Raw genomic sequence first — 19,661 nt, 5'->3', positions numbered from 1 at the left:
CCTCCCCTCCTCCTCCTCCTCCTCCTCCTCCTCCTCCTCCTCCTCCTCCTCCTTCTTCTTCTTCTTCTTCTTCTTCTTCTTCTTCTTCTTCTTCTTCTTCTTCTTCTTCTTCTTCTTCTTCTCCTTCTTCTTCTTCTTCTTCTTCCTTCTCCTCCTCCTCTCCTCCTCCTCCTCCCTCCTCCTCCTCCTCCTCCTCCTCCTTCCTTCTTCTTCTTCTTCTTCTTCTTCTTCTTCTTCTTCTTCTTCTCCTTCTTCTTCCTTCTCCTCCTCCTCCTCTCCTCCTCCTCCTCCTCCTCCTCCTCCTCCTCCTCCTCCTCCTCCTTCTTCTTCTTCTTCTTCTTCTTCTTCTTCTTCTTCTTCTTCTTCTTCTTCTTCTTCTTCTTCTTCTTCTTCTTCTTCCTTCTCCTCCTCCTCCTCCTCCTCCTCCTCCTCCTCCTCCTCCTCCTCCTCCCTCCTCCTCCTTCTTCTTCTTCTTCTTCTTCTTCTTCTTCTTCTTCTTCTTCTTCTTCTTCTTCTTCTTCTCTTCTTCTTCTTCCTCCTCTTCTTCTTCCTCCTTCTCCTCCTCCTCCCCCTCCTCCTCCTCATTCTGCTCCCTGTTCTTCTCTTTATAGGCAGTACTGGGGGTGGAACCCAGGACCTCACACATGTAAGGCAAGCACCTTACTGCTGAGGCTCATCCTCAGTCCCCAGAACTCTTTGAGCCACAGTTTCTTCATCTGTAAAAAGGAGGCGCACAGATGTCTCCCTCAGCCTCTCTGATCTTCCTGTCCTTCTTCCTCTGGCTCTGAGAATATTCTTGTGAGATGCCACGGGCCGCCCGGGGCTCCGGCTCAGCCACATCCTGCTCTGTTCTGCACACTCATCTGTGGTCTGGTGAACACGGGACTGGGGCCGAATGAGCATCTGCTACCTAGCTTTGTGGTGAGGCCAGATAAGTGAGCACGTGCAAGGGGCTTAGAACTGTGCCCAGCATGTGATGGGGGCTCTCTAGCCTCACGCTGCTCTCCTGTCACCACCCCCATGGCTACTGTCACTGTCATTTCATTGACATTTCACCGCCACCACAGCCATCTCTGCAAACTGCCTTTTCTATGCACCAAACTGACCTTCTCTCTTCTCTTTTCCATTTTTTTGTCCATCCATTAATACGGTCACTCATCCGTCTATCCATGTGTCTGCCGGCCCATCCATCATCTATCCATCTATTATCCATCCATTATCCCTCCCTCCCTCCCCTCATCCTTCCCTCCATCCAAGCATCTAGCCCCACCCCCGCCCCGAACTGCTCTTTAGCTGGGTTCTGTGTTTGTGGGGTAAACTACAGACTTGGTGCTATTGGCTGTAGTGAAGTTTGCACAGGAACGTTTGCAACCAGATAGGTTGGCAGTAAGAGGAATCATTCCAGAAAGACCGTCAACATCAAGAGTAATCAGATAAATACTATTGCCACATTCAGGGCTCCCGTCAGCTCTAATCCTCCCTTCCGGAGACCGGGCCCGTGTCTCCCTTCTGCCCACTAGGCTGCACTGCCCCAGGCAAGAGAGGGTGCTCGCCTGCCTCCCAAGTCTCTCTCTGTGACACTCCCACCCCTGCCTGTGAACACGGGGGCCCTAGAGGGGTATCCTGAGTCCCCTCTGTGGGAGGGGACTCCTTGCAACAAGAGGCTGTGACAACGAGGAGGGGGTGTGCCTAGGGACACTCCTGCCCTCAGCACCCTAATGCCTACTGTGAACCAGCACACGGCCTGTCATGCGTCATCTCCACTCAGGTCTCGTAGGCATTTCCACGGGTCAGACATGGAGCACCCAATCCCCCTGGCCGGCTTCGGCCTCCCTGAGAGCCTTCCCCCTCTCTCAGGACCCCGGGGCCACAGTCACGCCTGTCAGCCATGACACATCTCTGTCTCACACCCAGGCAGCCCGGCAGCAAACCTCCGGCCCCGCCATCCAGATATATCGAGACGGTGGTGACGTCCTCGCCTTCACCTTCCTGGTCGAGGCTGTGCACAAGCCCAGGCCCCCTTCTTGCCCGCCCCTCCCCCACCCGACAGTCCATGGCCCCTCTGGCCGTGCCCACACTCAGTTTCTATGACCCTCCTTGTCATTGGTCTCCCCAGAACTTAGTGCCACCATTGCAGGGACTGGGCTCTGTTACTCCCACGGCCTGGTGGGGGTGGGGGTGGGGGTGGGGGTGCCAGCCGCAAAGTGCCCTCCAGGGGAATGGAGGAAGTCCTGCAAGCAGCCTCAGGACGGGCAGGAGCCCACGCGGGCCAGCATGGAGGGGTTTTCGGAGACAGAGCAGCCCTCCTTGACCATCGCTCTGACTTTGGTTTTGTTTCTTTGCCTAGGGGGGGTGACCCCCCGAGGATACTCGGGAGCTTCTCTCAGCATACGGCTTGGGGATCACTCCCAGCGATGCTTGGGGGCTCAGGGCGGGGGTGGGGGGAGGATCTGGGAATCAGACCCAGGTCTCCCGCGTGCAAAGTACACACTCAAGCTGTTTAAGTTCTCTTCCCTGAGTGTTTTTTCTCTTTCTCGAGTTTTCTCCCCACGAGGTGGGCAATGATGCCCAGCTGCGGTGGCCCCCACCGTCTCCGAGTCCTGCCCTGTGGGGGAGTCAGGGGAGCTTAGGTGCTAGCTGTAGCGCGGGATCTTCTTTCCAGTAGAATGAAGGAACTGCACTTCTTTCGTGAGTCCTAGAACGCAGATGGCCACAGGAAGTGAATAAACAAGGGGCTGTAGCTGCAGACCCCGCCAATCTTCCCGGAAAACGGAGTTGGCCGAGGGTGTGCGGAGAGGGGGGGTGGGGATGAGAAGGGACCGAGGTGACAGTGGTGGAGGGATGTGGACTCCCTGTGCTGGTGTGGTAGAGTGATGCAGTTGTAAACCCTGGTGCGGTGCTTCAAAAGCAAACCAAGAACAAGGATTGTTCCAAGTGCCACAGTACACGTGGGGAAACTGAGTCACAGAGCGGCTCAATACTTGTCAAGGACCTAAGAGACGAAGTCAGAATGTGCTTACTTATGGGGAAGTGCTCAGAGGCTCCTCCTGGGGCTGCTCCCTGCAAGGCTGCAGGGGGGGGACCATGTGGTACTGAGGGAAGAATTTGGGGCTCCACGTGCAGAGCCCGAGGCAGAGCTGGGATGTGAGCTGGGGAGTCTGACCCGTGGCGCTCTCAGACAACCTCTGAGATAAGATCTGGAAAGTGCTGAGCCCGAGCAGCACACAGTCAGCCCTCAGGAAATGCTGACAGCTCGGCAACGTGGCCTCAGGCACAGTCTGAGGGGGGAGGCAAAGCCAAAGAAAGGGGGTGGCGGGGTGCGGGGTGGGGGGGCTGCCTGGGAGTCTCCTATTGGCAGCTGAACATTGCTTCGACCGAGACCACCAACTCCCCCCGCCCCCCAATAACCACCCTCTTCCTGGCGCCCAGAGAGGCTGAGGACACCTCCTCCCCTGGTCTCCTGGATTGCTTGAGTGAGGAGGGCTGGGTGTGGAGTCAGGAGGTGGGACCTGGCTCCGGCCGGCTAATCAGGTCACAGGGTGAAATTAAAAGGGAGGAGGAAAGCTCGGGCTCCTCAGAGTTCACCCTCCTTCCTGGAGACAAGGCGCCCCGCAGAGGAGGTGGGGAGGCCGGGAGCTGGGCCGCAGGATGGCCCCGCAGAGAGCCGTGCAGCTGTCCCTCAAGAAGCCCACCTACGCCGTGTGTGTGGTGGGAGTGGAGACCTACGTGGACGTTCACAGGTGAGACCCCGAGGCCCCCCGCCCTGCTGCAGGGGACAGGCGACCCCGTGCCCCGAGGCCCCAGGGCAGGCGCTGGCCAGCCGTGGGCATCGGGGGGAAGGTGCGGGAAGGTGCCGGCAGGTTGTTTTGACAGCGGAGCAGGTGGGGTTGGCTGTGGAGGCTGGCAGGGAGGGACGAGCGCAGCAGGTTCACCTCTGGCTTCGACTCGGAGCCCCGGGGCTCGGCTCCGGGATCTGGGCCCTGCCGTCTGATGCTGGGTCTCTCGGGGAGCGGCCGGATGAACTGCTGACCCCGTCAGGGACAGGAGCGGGCAACCCCTCGGCATCTTGCCAGCACGCCATCTGGCTGGGATGGAGGGGCGGGTGTGTGCCAGCCTGATCCCTGGATGCCAATCAGTGTGATCGGCACAGGAGGGCGTGGTGAGGGCGTGATTCAATGAATTGAAAATGGGAAAGAATTTGGACCGAGGCCTGGCACTCGTGTGCGGGACCATCTGGACGGTGGTGACAGTCACATCGGAGGAGAAGCAGCAGCTTCCCCTGCTGCCTCTGCCCAGCTGAGGGACTGGCCTCAGTTTCCCCACCTGGCTGGAGCAGACGATGTCTGAGGTCTCATCGACTGTCTCCCTTTTCGCTGTGGATCAGACGGGGCTGCAGGCAGGGTCCCCTCAGAGCGGAGGTCTGTGCTGAAGTGGGAGCTGATCCCCCAACACCTGGTCCCAGCACCCTGTTACCACCCAGTGTAGCCTGGGCCCCAGAGATGGTGCCAGGGAGGGAGATATGGGCACTTGGAGCTCAGGCCTCGACTCTGAGCCATGCCAGGGAGCTTGGGCTGGGGCTGGAGCTCCCAGTTTGGGGGCTGGCAGAGCTGCCCTTTCCTGCAGCCCTTTAAACACCGGGCTGCCAACTTAGCGAAGACAAACTCAGGGCAGCCGGTTCAGCCTGAGTTTCAGAGAAGCAAACAATGGTTTGGGGCAGTAAAGCACAACGCGGCACAGTTCAGACAAGTCTGCGGAGCGGCCAGAGCTCACGGCAGCCCTGTTTGCAATAGCCAGAGCAGGGAAGCCCCCCCCCCCACCCCGCCCCCTGCACCTGCCTGGCTCCTGACCCCAGCTCTCCTCCCTCCGCCTCCTGGCTTGGCTGTTTCTCGAAGGTAATTTCAGAACCTCGGGCCCTGAGCGGAGGCGCTGCTGACTCAGGCTGGAAGCATCTGCCTGGGAGCCAGGCACCCTGCCTTGTTGTCTGGCCCTGGCTCTGCCATGAGCCCCCTTGCCGGCCCTCTCTGGGCCACCGTTTCTTGGGAATGCTCTGGCAGAGCACCCCCAGGCACCCCGTCTCCTCTCCATGCAGAGGCAGGGCGCCCCGGGCCCACAGTGGAACCGACCTAGCTCTCACCCCAGCCGCCACGGGGAATGTGCGGCTCTGGGTAAGCTGCTGCGCTTGGCTGAGCCTCAGTTTCCTCCGCAGGGAACAACAGCTCTGACTCATGGGTTCGGGGCAGGAGCAAATGAGCCGGCCTGAGTGGGAGGCACCGGGCATGGGGGTGTGGGGGGTGCCTGAAACAGGAGGTGCTCCCGGCTCCCCCCACAGTGAGACGAGTCCTCACTGCCCGCTCGTCTCACCATGCCGCAGAGCAGGGAGGAGCAGAGGAAGTCGGGGTTGGCATGGTGGGACCGTGCTGGCCTTCGAGGTTCTGCTCTGGAACCCGAGCGAGCCACTCAGGGGGTGTCCTAGCTGCCATGCCCTGACTAACTGCCATAGTGGGGACTACCCAGGGCCCTGTGCCCTCACGGTGACATTCCCACGCAGTGCCCACCAGAGCCTTCTTCCCGGCCACCCAGCACCGGGCAAATAGGAGCCGAGGCTTATTCTACACGGAGTGGGCTGGGAGTGTGTCGGGCTGCGAGAGTGGTGCTTCGGGGGCGGGGAGGGGGCATGTGGAATTGTCAGAGAGACCAAAGAAGGGGGCATGGCTGGGCCCAGGGAGTGCCTGGCCTACGAGGGGAGGCCAGGGGCTCCCTCTGATGATGAACTTGGCGTTTCCTGAGCCCTGCTGACAGCTATTCAGCTCCAATGCAGACTGTGAAGGGGGCTTCTGTTTAGTCTGAGAGCAAAGGCGACCCCCCCACCATCCCCCAGAGAAGAGGAGTCCTGGTTCCCTGAGCCCTGTAGGGGAGTTTGTGGTGAGAAGCAATTGGGGGTGACATAACAGGAAGTGATTAATTCTCCCCTGAGTGCTTTGTGGACTGATTATTTGGAGAAATATTTGTGTTTAGGGTAATTGTGTGCCGCAGGTGTCCCAACCCAGGGAACCCTTAGAAATTCCCAGGCCTAGCAGGTGCCACTGACTCTACCCCTGGCCCCAGCGGGCTAGCTCACCACCCTGACGTGGCCCCAGCAGGCTAGCTCACCACCCTGACCTGGCCCCAGTGGGCTAGCTCACCACCCTGACCTGGCCCCAGTGGGCTAGTTCGCCACCCTGTCCTCACCCCGAGGATCTAAACAGACTGTCCTGACTGGGCCTGTCCTTGCTTGGGGACTCACAGGTACCCCCGCCCCAGGACTCACGCTAGAAAGAGGGTGGGCAGTGTGCGGAATCTGTCTGTGGTCCAGCTTGGCCTTCTTTAGTCTGCCCAGTGGCCAGAATCAGAGCTCTGAGGACCGTGGAGATAGCCCAAGGGACTGAGCATGGACTTAGCATGCTGGAGACCTGGGTTCCACCCCCAGCATCACACGACCCCTGCTAGGACCACTGGAGTAACCCTTGAGCACAGAGTAGACCCAGAGCATGGCTGGGTGTGGTCCCCAAAGTGATTAAAAAAACCCAAGAAACAAGAACAGAATCAGAGCCCAGAGAGGAGGCCATGGTGGACATTGCTTCTCAGACACAGAGGGGCAGGGCAGCTGGGGGTGGGGGCCAGGGGTGGGCAAGGGCAAAAGACCAGAATAGGAGAGACCAAGGGTCAGACACTGGGGGAGTCTGAGGAGTGGAGGGGAGATGCTGGCAGGACCTCGCAGGTCCATCAGAGAGAGACCTCAGCATTGTTGCTGCTGCTGCTGCTTCCTCCTCCTCCTCCTCTTCTTCTCCTTCTCCTTCTCCTTTTCCTTCTTCTTCTCCTTCTTCTTTTCCCCACATAGCACGCTCCCCCCACTCCTGGGGTTCTCTATGCTTCAAAAAGCAAAAATGCTACACCAGAGTGATGGAACCATGGTATCTATGTTCTAAATATTCATATTAAGTAAATGACTGCTTTTAGCTTAACAGAAGCATAATTGTGCTCCTCGCCAGGTAATTACAGGCTTAGCGCCCGCACGAATGCATTCGTGCATGGGGACTGCCAGTTTCCAAGAACCGGGCGGGGCCATGCGTTTACAGCCCTGATAGCATCATCTGTTTGTATCTTGTCCTTCATTTTTCCACGCATTTGAGGATTCTGGGTGCCAAGGCCGAGCCCAGCTTTGAGACACTTGCTGAGAACTCCGGGGCTACAGCACTGGGAGGAACACCAGAGTGAGTGTGTTTAGACATGCACATATGGGCGTCAGGAGGCCCCAGAGCCACCCCACTCCTGCAGAAGTCCCCTCTCCCCTGCTCTCAGCGGCCACCTGACACTGGGGACAAGCTGGACACCCCCTTACTCATCCCCTCCTCTCTCTTCCCTTTTCCTTTTGTTATTCGTAGTTTCTTAGATCCTGCTGTTCAAATCTCAGCTCCCCTGTCAACTCCCATGCTTCCACACCACACTCCCATCCCCAATTTCTTCTCCTTCACCCCAATCCCCATCCTTTGTCTCAATACCGCTGACCCAGTGAGGCTGGTGGCACCTCCTGAGTTCATCCCCCTGAGCCTGAGGACCCTGAGAAATTCCTGAGGTCAGGAATGGAGAAGTGAGGAGTTTCCTCCCTCCCCTAGCACGTCCCTCGAGTTGTGTCTCAAGAAGCACCCCCTCCTTTCTCTGGCTTCCCATCCACCAATCAGCTCTGCCAAGTGGTCCTGATGTGCACAGATTCGGGGAACTGGCAGGGGGTGGGCTGGAAGGAACTGTGCATGCAGGCCCAGCTGAGGACAGCTGTTCCTTGGGGAGCCCAGCAAAGGCGCTCTGCTCTGGGATGCAGACATGGGGGCTTCTGGATGAGGAAGTCAGAGCAGACGGGGCCTGGAGTTCAGTGTTAGGGGAGTGGGGGCCTGCGGGCTCCTTTTCAGGGGGTACAGATATGTGTTAGCCCCTGGACTACCGTGTGCTCCAGAACAGAGCTCAGCTGCCTTCCTCTGGAGTCCATGGCCCCTGGAAACCCTGCCAGGTGCTTTAGCAGCGCACCTTCCAGGCACACAGGTGAGCCCTGCCCCAGCTCACCGTGTTGGAGGCTCAAGGATTGGAAGGAGGAAGTGCCTTCTGAGCCAGGCTGGTGGCCAGGGCCTCAGAGAGAAGGGTGGAGAAGGCTAGGCTTCTAGACTCCGGTAAGGAGGGAAAGCTGGACCCCAAGAAGGATGCCCCAAGAAAAAGCAGCTCAGACGGAGAAGGGACCACCAAGTAAAGGGTGCTAGGAGGGCCCATTCAGGATGGGAGATGTGGGCTGAAAGTAGACTATAGACCAAACATGATGGCCACTTAACACCTCTACTGCAAACCACAACACCCAAAAGGAGAGAGAGCAAATGGGAATGCCCTGTCACAGAGGCAGGGTGGGGTGGGGTGGAGGGGGTGGGGTGGGGGTGGTGGGAGGGAAGCTGGGACAATTGTTGGTGGAGAATGGGCACTGGTGGAGGGATAGGCACTCGACCACTACCACTGTATAACTGAAATGCAAGCACGAAAGTTTGTAAGTCTGTAACTGTATCTCATGGTGATTCACTAACAGAAAATTTAAAAGAAAAAAAAAAAAAGGACGGATGCCCCAGGACAGCAGGGCCTTGTGAGACCTCTGGGGGTCAGTACCAGCTGCGGGAGCAGGCCGGGCCTTGCCGGCCCTATTACTTCTTGCTGAGAGTGCTTAGCCCTTCAGAGCCCGGTTCCTCTTTCCCAGGCAGCATGGAGATATTATCAGCTGTCATTTGTGCCTGTGAAGTTGGCCCCTGCTTTGGGGGTGAGGAATGTCCCAGTCTCTGGGGTGCAGGCATGCTGTGCGTCCTGTGCAGCCGGGGAAAGCGCCACTGAGGGTTTATGCAGGCAGCCTACGGCGAGTTCCCTTGCAGGGACCTTTTGATGCTCAGCCCTCTGGGAGCGCCTGGGGGAAGAGGGGTGTCGATGGGGGGCATGGGGGGTGCTGCTCAGGCTACTCTCCAGCCTGCATTCCGTGTCTACTTAAGAGAAGCTCCCAGCAGCCTGGCTGGCCCACCCCAGCCCCAGGCCCTCAGCGGGCCCCTCCCTGACCAATGACAGGGCAGAAGGCACCCCTGACCCTTATCTCTGTGAAGAGAGGGAGAAGCAGCCACACCCTGCGTGATTCCAGATCTCGAAGGAAATCTTTGCCCAAGATGTTGAGTAAATTGGGGCTCTGGCCTTCTCCCTCCCGACCTGGGCTGGTCACAGCCAGCTGTGGGGAGGACCCAGGAGAAGCCTGGCTGACCAGCGCTCCCAACCACCTGTCGTCCACGCCACGTGGCTTTTAGCAGACCAGCTGGAACCCAGCTCCTCGCCCAGCTCCATGCTGGGCCTGAGAGGCCCCTGGGAACACACATGACCTTGAGGGGTTCCCTCTCGGCCTGGGAGCTCCAGAGGGTCCCGTGGCTGACGGGAGCAGTCACGGAGCCCATCACGCCCCCGGTCCAGCAGGAGAGTAGAGGGAGGGCCGGAAGCCCCTCCTCTCCAGACCCTCTTCCCCGGGGTCCTGCTTCCGGACACCTTTTGTGAAGGGAAAGACAAGGACAGAGTGGTCTCATCTGTGCCCCACACAATCTCTCAGTGAAATCTATAAGTCTAGGAGACCGGGGCTGCTGATATGCCCATCGAGCAAAAAAATAGAGACATAAAGAGGTCTAAAGACTTGCCAGAGTGACACAGCCCCGAATTACTGGAGCTGGAATTTCTCTTTTTTTTTTTTCTTCATTTTCCTCTAGGGAGCCTTGGGATGATTCCCAGCTGGGCCACCCAGTCAGGGTGGTGCTGCCTTGGGACCACCAGGTCCACGCCTGGCAGTGCTCAGGAAGCCATGTGACGCTGGGGAGCAAACCTGGAGCCTCGAACACATGAGGCATTGGGCCGGAGAGATAGCACAGCGGGTAGGGCGCTTACCTTGCACACGGCCAACCTGGCATCTATCCCCAGCATCCCGTATGGTCCCCTGAACCCCACCAGGAGTCATTCCTGAGTGCAGAGCCTCAGAGCACCGCCAGGCATGGCCTCCCCAAAAACAAAACAAGCAAACATACATACAAGCCAGGCAACTTTGAACATCTCCTTGAGCCCCGGAGCTGGGGTCTGATGCCAGGTCTGCCTGATCCCCCATTCTGTGAGCTTCACCCCATGAGAGCCTGTTAACCAGGTTCTCCCGTGGGTCTGGGTCAGCCTGATGGAGTGAGTGGATGCAGGAAGGAGAGAGGGGCAGAGGAAGATCTCCGGGGTGAGGCCCAGGTGAGACCCAACCCAGCCTGTTCCTGTGCCCTGCGTGTGCCTCCTCTGACCTTCTGTTGTCTCCTGTAACATAGGGTGAGGACCGGCAACTCTGGCGAGCAGGCGGGCTGTGGGGACCAACTCTGGCGAGCAGGCGGGCTGTGGGGACGTGGGGACGGAGGCAGCATGGGGCATCCGCTCTGTGTTCCCTGCACCGGTGTGGGGGTGCCTGAACACAGTGGGTGCTCAGCATCGGCAAACGCGTGTTAAGGCAGAGAAGCCAGGAGTGCTCACGGGGGCACCATGCACCCCTAACTACCTGAGTCCCTTGAGGGCGGGAGTCTGGGGGGTGCAGGGCAGCCAGCTCTGTTGGGACTGCTGGGTTGTGGGTCTCAGCTCCCAGCGCATGTGGTCTGCAGGGTGGCTGCTCAGAGAAGACTCCCAGGCATGGGGTGGGACCCCAGGCCAGGCACTTGGAGGCACTGGGCCCCACCGGCATGGCCAATGGCTCCGCTCAAGGGAGCCCACACGGGCTCCTTCCCGCCTGTCTCTCTCCCCAACTCAGCCCCTGGGCCACCCAGCAGCTCTTCCGGTCCTCCCGCCCTGTTTTCCCTCTCCAGATCCGTCCTACCTGCAGGTGTGACTGTGCCAGGGGGTGGGGGTGGGGGCTCTGAGGCTTCCGTGTACGTCTCCTCCTGAGACGGGTGGTGGCGACTTCCGAGTCACGGAGACCAGGCGTGGCTGTGGAGCTCCAGTGGGAGGAAGTTCCCGGGAGACAGGCGGCGGCAGGGAAAGCTTCCTACTGGCCGGGCACAGGGAGTGTGAGGTGGTGAGTGGCTGGCAGGGGATGGACTCAAGCACCAACCACCGGGGAGGGGCTGAGGATGCCCCCCTGCTCAGGTCCCTCTCTGACCTGCAGTCCACGAGACAGTCCAGCGTCACTGTCTCAGGCAGATGGAGAGAAGGTCACGGGCACTTTCTTTCTGGTCAGCTGGCCCCTCCAAGGGTGCGAATGTCTCTGTCCCCACTCTCCTGGGCCTCCCTGCCAGCTCCCAGGACACCAGGCCCAGGAACTTGCACTGGAAGTTCTCTTATTTCTCTCCTCCCTCCTTCACCTTTACCTTCTTTTTTCCTTTTTTTTTTTTTTTTTTTTGGCTTTTTGGGTCACACCCAGCGATGCTCAGGGGTTTCTCCTTGTGCACTCAGGAATTATTCCTGGAGGTGCTCCAGGGACTATATGGGATGCTGGGAATCGAACCCAGATCTGCTGCGTGCAAAGCAAACGCCCTACCCGCTGTGCTATCGTTCCAGCCCCACCTTTACCTTCTTTTTCTTTCCTCTCTTCCTCTCTCCTTTTCCTTCCTCCTCTTCCTTCTTCCTCTTCCTCCCACACTCCTCCTCCTCCTTTTCTATCTCCTCCTTTTTCTCCTCTTCCTCCCGCTCCCCTCTTTCTACTTCAAAAGCAAACAAACCATCTAAGGTGATTATTTCTCAACGTTCTGAGAGTTGGGAAGGCTAAGATGAAGGTGCTGACCAGGCGGTGGCTGATGAGAACCTTCTTCCCAGTTTGTCTTTTTACTGTATCCTCACTTAGCAGAGAGGGTGCCTGTGTGTTGGGGGGATTCCAGTTCCCTCCTTATCTCATGAGGACACTCGAATGGGGACTCGACCTTCTTGAGCTTATCTAGACCTAATTATCTCCTTAATAATTATCTCCTTAAGATCCACCTCCAAATGCCCGTCGTGTGGTTGGGGGCTCAACCTGCATGATGAGAGAGACACATCCAGTCCATGGCAGATGTCCATTATTTCAGGCTGTGGCTCATTTCATTAAAAAAAAAAAAAGTACATACAGAAGGGCGGGAGCGATAGTACAGCAGGTAGGGTCCTTGCCTTGCACTCGGCTGACCCAGCGTCCCATATGGTCCCCCCAAGCACCTCCAGGAGTTCTTGAGAGTAAAGCCAGGAGGAACCCCTGAGCACCACGGGGTGTGGCCCCAAAGCAAAAACAAACAACAACAACAAGTACATGTAGAAATCCATGATGACGTTGCACCTCATTAATACTGTGCAAGGGCTTCTGTTCTGGCCAATGTTAAGAGGGAAAGTGATTTTTAAAAATATTGTTTCGATCAGGAGAGGCTGGGAAGTGAGGGGATGATGGGAGAGCGGGTCTCCACGCTGAGTGCCCCATCTTCCTTCTCTTCCCTCTAACCTTCCCACTCAGCTTCCCTCCTGTCCCGGCAGGAGGCATGCTCGGGGCACATGTTAATGCCAGTTGGAGCAACATAAGATAGAAGACAAACCTGTTGCTCTCTCGTCCCTGTGCCAACTCTGTGGCCCTAGGAAAGTTACTTAACACTTCTGGGATTTCTTCATCTGTTAAATGAGGCCAGCACGCGTAGCTGGGAGGGCTGTTGGGAAGTGTAGACGGGGGACAGCTATTGAAAGCTAAGCATGGACCTGGCACTCGTAGGAGATTGAAAATGCCCCCTCTGCCCCCCAGCCCCGTCCACTGCTGACCCTGGAACCTTGCTGTCCTGATGCAAGCCAAGGCGAGCAGGCACGGCTGGGCATTACGGGATGACTTTAGTGTCCCTGTCCCCTACCTTCTGTGCTGCCTTTCATTGCATGGACATTATTTTGTCTTGTTAGACATTCTCTAGACTGGAGCGATAGCACAGCGGGTAGGACATTTGCCTTGCACGTGGCCGACCTGGGTTCGATTCCTCTGTCCCTCTCGGAGAGCCCGGAAAGCTACTGAGAGTATCCTGCCTGCACGGCAGAGCCTAGCAGGCTCCCCATGGCATATTCGATATGCCAAAAACAGTAACAACAAGTCTCACAATGGAGACGTTACTGGTGCCCACTTGAGCAAATCGATGAACAACGGGACAACAGTGCTACAGTGCTACAGACATTCTCTAAGAAGCAGCTCCATTCTCCTTATTGTCTTTTTTACTTACCTGGCATGACAGGCTTTGCCCTGGGCACGAGGGATGTGCCAGGGCGAGTCAGGCAGGAATCTGTGCTTGATGGCATGGACGGGCTCTGCAGGTGCCCCAAGGAAGGTCTGCACCAGTGCTACAGGACCCAGAAGAAAGGACATAGCTACCTCCCAGTGGGCTGGGTTCCTGGGTACTCCAGAAATGTGTGTGCCTCAAACAAAAGTTATCTCCCTCACCAAGTGGGCTTATTTAGGAAAGCAAGGCATTGGCAAGTGTAGCATCTTGGTGAGATTACAGACACACTTATCAGAGTCAAAGTCAGCCCCTCTGGGGGTTCCTTTGCTGGGTAAAGCGGTGCCTCTTTCTTCAATTCCACTAGGGGAGGGACAGAGTGTCACTTCCTGTCGCGGACGCAAGGCATGTTGGGTCTTGTAGTTTGCTGGTTGTACGTGCCTGGAACTCCCTTGTGCCCTTCTGACCTCATCTGCATGTTCCTTCTCACCAAGAGTTGGAGTCGCAGTGACAGATCAATGACAGCTGCTCGTCTGCGTCACGCCGGTATCAATGAGGCGCCTTTGTATGCACCTCAAAGGCATTGCCTCATGGATCCCCGCCTCTCACAACGCTTCTTGGATGTAGCGCTTAGATAATAACTATTTGTACAGAGGGGAAACCAAGGCTCGAAGCCAGGAGGGGCCCGGTTTGAGGTCACACTTCACCCAGAGCCCAGACTGCTGTGTGGTGGAGGTGACATGAGAAGTCTTCAAGGGTGGAAAAGCTCCTCCCTCTCCCGTGCCCATGGTTGCTCTGCCTGCAGCGATGGAGCAGGGGCGGCACTGGGGGGGAGGGGCAGAGGGTCACGTGAGCATGCAGACCCCTGCGCGTGATGACGGAGGTGATGGGGATGACATTCACAGTGATTACTTCAAGGGTGTCCTCGGTGGGAATGACTGTGGTCCCTCCCATTTAGGGGATGCTGTCAAATCCATTCCCTTGCCTGCCTATGAGTTTAGAGGGCAGGTTTGGGCCTTAGACTGGGGTTTGGGTGGGTCTGGGGTCTGCACTGGTTTCTTGGGATTTTTTTTTTGGGGGGGGCATATCCAGTGATGCTCAGGGGTTACTCCTGACTCTGCACTCAGGAATTTCTTCTGGAGGTGGGATGCCTGGGATCAAACCCGGGTCAGCCACATGCAAGGCAAATGTGCTATTGTTCCGGCCCTGAGGGGTCTGCATGGTTGACCAAAGGCTCATGGGGGGCTGTTATGGGTAGCTCTGCTGTAGGGTGCTCACCCCAAAGTCCCATAGGCAGAAAAAAACATCCCAAGAAACCATTGCAGACCCCAGACCCACCCGAGAGCAGAGATGAACAGCCGAGTGGGATGTGGAGGGGGTCTCTCAGCTGCAAAGAGCCAGGCTGGGCTCAGAACGTCCTAAAACTTCCAGGTGGCTTTGTTCTGACTCTCCGATCCCCTCTTGCTTCATCGTCAGCATCATGGTGATCGTGGTGATGGTTCTCTACCAAGACCAAGTCAGGGCTTGCGTGGCCAGAGCGCTGACTTGGAGATGTCAGTTTGGCACCCAACCCGGGATTGGCTGTGTGTGGCCCTGAGCCCCTGGGAAGGGCTGCACCCGCCGAGGGCAATGTTTGGAGAGTGAAGCAGGGGTCAGGGGCCTTCCATGCGCTCGAAATCTTTCTGCCAACAGCTGGATGCCCTGTCCTGGTGCCTGATAGCTCCTGGATGTGTGGGCAGGAATTCTGAGTTCAGTAAATGGGACTAGAGCTCTGGTTCAGTCAAGCCGCCCTGGAAAAGTCACCCCCGGGCTCAGGGCTTCCTTTCCCTCATCTGTAGATGAGCTTCCGTGCTGCTCTTCGTCCATACCAGGTACCCGGCTGGGAGCTGAAAGGACAGTCAGGACAGCGGGGGTGAGCGGGCACAGGCTCTGGGCCAGGGACCCCGCCAGCTGCTCAGTGTGACTGTTCGAATGGCACATTCTGGAAAGGGGGGAGACTGCAGATGTGTTTCGGGGCCAGCTGGATCTGCTGTGAGGTAGATCTCAGTAAAACTAGTTGATCGTCTGTGTGATCCTTGATTCTGTTTCTGTTTCGTTTTGGTCGACATCTGGCCGTGCTCAAGGCTTACTCCTGACTGTGCTCAGGGATCATTCCTGGTGGGCTCAGGGTACCGTACGGTGTCCCAGGGATTAGACCTAGGTTGGCGTGTGCAAGGCATGTGCCCTGCCCGCTGTACTATCCCTCTGGGCCAGGGGTACCTTGGTTCTGATGGCGGCCAGTGTTGATGCCTGGGGCTGTCCTGGAATCAGTGTCAGTTCCGCGTCTGTGTCCAGCAAAATTGGGAAGAATGGAATTTTCTTTCTCCTGAAAGTACCTTTAGGAAGGCTGGGAGGAAAGTGGACAGTGCCCTTCTGTAGAGGGGCAGTAGGGTCCTTCCCCAATGGGGCCTTGTTGCCCTGTTCATTTTGTTGCTGGTTTGGGGGCCACACCAAGAGGAGCTCGGGGCTGATACCTGGCCCTGTGCCCGGGGGTCACTCCTGGGAGTGTCCAGGGGACTTTCCATGGTGCTGGGGATGGAGTGCAGGACAGCTGCGGACAGTACAGTGCCCACTGTACTGTCTCTCTGGCCCTATCTCGTTCATTATTAAAGGAACTTCATGAACCTGTTGTCAAACAGCTATTTAAGATTAAGTATATATACTGACAATTAAATAAATTTTTAAAGGTAAAAATATTCAGAAATACACTGATTCCTACTTATTTTGCCACACCCTGCCATGATCTGTTCTCCAGAAATCATTTACCTACATTGGTAAAATGTTATAGGAGGGGTTGCTATTGTGCATCTCTTTGTAAGTCTGAGTTCCAGGATGTTGTGTTAGAAAGCTAAGAAAACTGACCAGAGTGGGAATACTTAGACCATAGAAACTGGTGAAGGCTACAAATGAGGGCTCTCTCTCTCTCTCCTCTCTCTCTCTCCTCTCTCTCTCTCCTCTCTCTCTTTCATTCTCTCCCTCCCTTTCCCTCTGTCTCCCCTCTCTTTCTTTCTGTCTTTCCTCTCTCTCTTATTTTTCAATGAAGAAGAGGTTAATGTAGATCAGACTTCATAGCTGCTGTCTGCTGTCTCTAGCTGTTACTTGGCAGTTAGTGAAGTTACATTGTAATTAGTTAAGCACTGGGGAGGTTCTTCAAATAAAGTCTGAGTCAGTGAAGAAGTTATCCATGTCAGGATAAAGGGTACTTTATCTCCATTGTTCTTTCTTGGGAGGTATTTGAGCTATACCTGGTGGTGCTTAGGGGATACTCCTGATTCATTGTTTGGGGGTCACACCTGTTAGTGGCCAGGTACCATGTGATGTCAGGGATCAAACTGGGTCTTCTGCATGCAAACTAGGCACGCAGCCCATTGGGCCATTTCTCCGACCCCTTTTCTTTATTGCCTCATCTTCGCTTTTCTCTTGAGCACAGATGAAAATAACTGCCAACATTCATGTCACACCCCAGTTTACTGGGGAGAGAATAGGCAGATTGGGATATTTCTCCATTTACTGAGTCTGTGTTGGCTGTAAGAATCAGGAGGTTATACGGTTACTTGTCACTGAACGACGGTGGTGGATTCTGGGAAGTGCACTGTTAGAGGATTTCATTGTTATGCAACTACCAGAGTGTGAACACACAAACATAGATGCAGAGCTCAGACCTCGGCTCTATGATATAACCTCTGGGGCCACCGCTATATAAGCGATCCATCAAGGCTCGAAATATCTTTGGTTGATGCCAAAAATTTGCAACAAATTTTCCCATAAAGGGTATTATTTACACTGCTATTACTTGGTGCTGTGTGCCATCCATCACTTCCATCATTAAAATATATAATAAACGTTTACACATGCATAGTCCACTCCGACTCAGCTGCTGCAGATATATACGTACAGGAGTACTCAGGAGTTGGAGAGAGGGTGAGAAGGAAGCAGCAGAGGGGACGGCCCAGGGTAAAGAGAACAAAGGATATTGCAGGATATGGGAGATATGGCCGGGGGGGGGGGTGGTGTTTACAAGGAGGAGAGCTGCTCATTTGGGGCAAACGCCTCTAAGACCAGCAAGAGGAGCAGAGACAAGCCCTGCGGGTTTGGCAGCACAGCTGGCAGGAGCATCTGACTAAGGGCATCTTGCAGAGAGGATGGGAAGGAAGAACTGGGTGGAACTTTCTCCGAGAGTTTCCCTGCAAATTGGGGCTGGATTGGGGGAAATGGAGGCAATGGTGGGAGGACGGTGACAATGGTGGTGGGATTGGTGTTGGAATGCCTGTAACAAGTCATCACGAACAACCTTGTAAACCATGATGATCAAATAAAGGTGGCGGGGGGGAGGGGTAAAATGGGAGCTGGAGGAAGGAGGGCGGGGTCTGGAATTTTCTGGATGGGGATGGGTGATACCTATAGCACATCTGTCCTCTCAGGAATGGAGGGCAAGAGAGGCTGCTCTGGGGGAGGGGCGAGGGGAGGAAACGGAAAGAGGAGAAAGTATGGAATGGTTTTCTTAGACTCTAAAAGAGAAAGAAGATCAAAGGCTGTCACAGACTGCTGGGTGGTGCCAAGGGTGGCCTGAGGCCAGCAGTCATGAGTCTAGCAGGGGTCACAGTCCAGGGTCACAGGGTCACAGCGGAAAGGCAGAACAAAGAACTGTGCGTGGAGCAAGCAGCGGCGGTGGACGGAAGGAGAAGGGGACGGGACTGGGTGGGAAGGGTGGGAGAAAATTCCTTTCCCATCGTGCCTTAGGAGGGAGCTGGCAGCTTAGAAGGTGGGCACAGGATGGTGAAGGTGCTAGGGGGTTAGGACCCCTGGAAGAGAGGAGGTCCGGGGGCGAGATCCCTCGAGGCTGTTAAAATAATTGGGCGTGGTGGCACTGGACACAGTGCAGCTGCCGCCTCCCTCAGTGAATGAAGACAGACTGACGGTGATCAGGAAGTGACAGGCAGGGCACACGCAGGACTCCTGGTCACCTCTGGGCCCAGTGGAAGGGAGCATGGGAGGAACCACTTAGAGGTATCCGGTCACTCCCACAGAGGCCATGTCCGCTGCCCGGAGCAGGTGTGGCTCCAGCAGCAAGGTGGGAAGGTGAATGAGCCGCACGCAGACAGGGAGCACGGGATGGTGGGAGGGGGAGGAAGGAGATGCAGTCAGTTGGGAGATCAGTACCCAGGAGATTGGGTTCCCACGGCAACCGACAAACTGAGACCAGAGCACAGGGGAGGGACTTCCTGAGGCATCGAGGCTGCGTGAGGCCCTGGGTGTGGATGGTGTGGGAGGGTGAGGGGCATGCCGAGAGGTCCCTGCCAGCTGCCTGCGGGGCTGCTCGGGTTCTTTTCTGCTCAAGTCATGTCTGCAACATCGGAGAGCTCACACCTAGAGCGTGGAGAGTCTTCCTCTGTGGAAAGCCAGGCAGGGTGACTGGAGCTCTGAGTGGGGGGACTGTGGCTGGGGTGGGGGACCACGGGGCAGAGGTCACTATCTGAGAAGGTCCTTGAGGCCCAGGAAAGAGGTGTCTGAGGACTTGCTGGGCCCAGCATCTTGGCAGCCTGCTAGACCTGATCCTGGCATTGCCGTGAGGCTGAGGGTTCTGTGCTGGGGGCCAGCAGGGGGCCCCTTGCCCCCCCCCCCAAGGGCAAAGGCCTGACAGCACTTCCTCTCCATCTCTTCACTGCAGTGTGAGCCCCCCACGGCCAGGGGCTTGGGGAGCACAGACCTGTGCATTTGAGGGACCAAAAAGACGAAAGATGCTCCTCCAGGGGTCGCGGTGGCTTAACTCTGGGTCCCCAGACTGTGGGGCCCTCACAGCTGTGCTTGGCTGACGGAGGCTCCTCGCCAGCTCTCTAGAGCCTGAGCGCCGGAGTCTCAAGTACCCAGCCGGGAGGTGTGCTGCACTGAGTCCTGGCACCAGGCAAGCAGGGACCTGGTTCCCGATGGGCCTGACTAGGCCAGCACAGAGGTGAACCAACCCGTTCTCTGCTGCTGAAACAGGTCGTGCAAAGACCCTGAGGCCAGCAGCCTGGCCTCTTCGTGGACTCACAGGGAGGCTGCAGGACTGGAGCGGACAGGAGAGGGGGAGTGCAGGGCAGGTAGGGGCCTGGTGGGCGGCTGTGATCCCAGGTCTGGCTGGAGTGTGTTGAAACCTCTGCTAATGAGCCTGGAGCACAGGGCGGGACTCCCGGTGCTGCCTATGGAACAGTCTGGGATTGGGGAGGGGGGGCAGGGTGGAGGTGTGGGGAGGGGGCTGCCTGGGGCTCTGGAGGGGTGGGGTAGTGGGGAGGTGTGGGAGGTGGTCAACTTAACTAATTGCCTGTCGGGTTCTGGTCCAGGACTTGGAGACTATTATTATTATTATTATTATTATTATTATTATTGAACTGA

At 56.7% G+C, this 19,661-nt stretch overlaps 1 protein-coding gene across 1 annotated transcript in view; it reads left to right on the top strand.

The window, feature by feature from the left end:
* The first annotated feature begins 3,636 nt into the window (after nt 1-3,636).
* The window catches only part of PADI1 (peptidyl arginine deiminase 1), a 42,585-nt gene continuing 26,560 nt past the window's right edge, over nt 3,637-19,661 (top strand). The window contains exon 1 of the mRNA XM_004603377.2: nt 3,637-3,740. Coding sequence (XP_004603434.2) covers nt 3,649-3,740 — 92 coding nt within the window. The 5' untranslated portion in view covers nt 3,637-3,648. The remainder of the gene's footprint in view (nt 3,741-19,661) is intronic.

The sequence above is a fragment of the Sorex araneus genome, chromosome 5 (genome assembly GCF_027595985.1).
Source record: "Sorex araneus isolate mSorAra2 chromosome 5, mSorAra2.pri, whole genome shotgun sequence".
NCBI lineage: Eukaryota > Metazoa > Chordata > Mammalia > Eulipotyphla > Soricidae > Sorex > Sorex araneus.
This window is presented reverse-complemented; position numbering and strand designations above follow the sequence as displayed.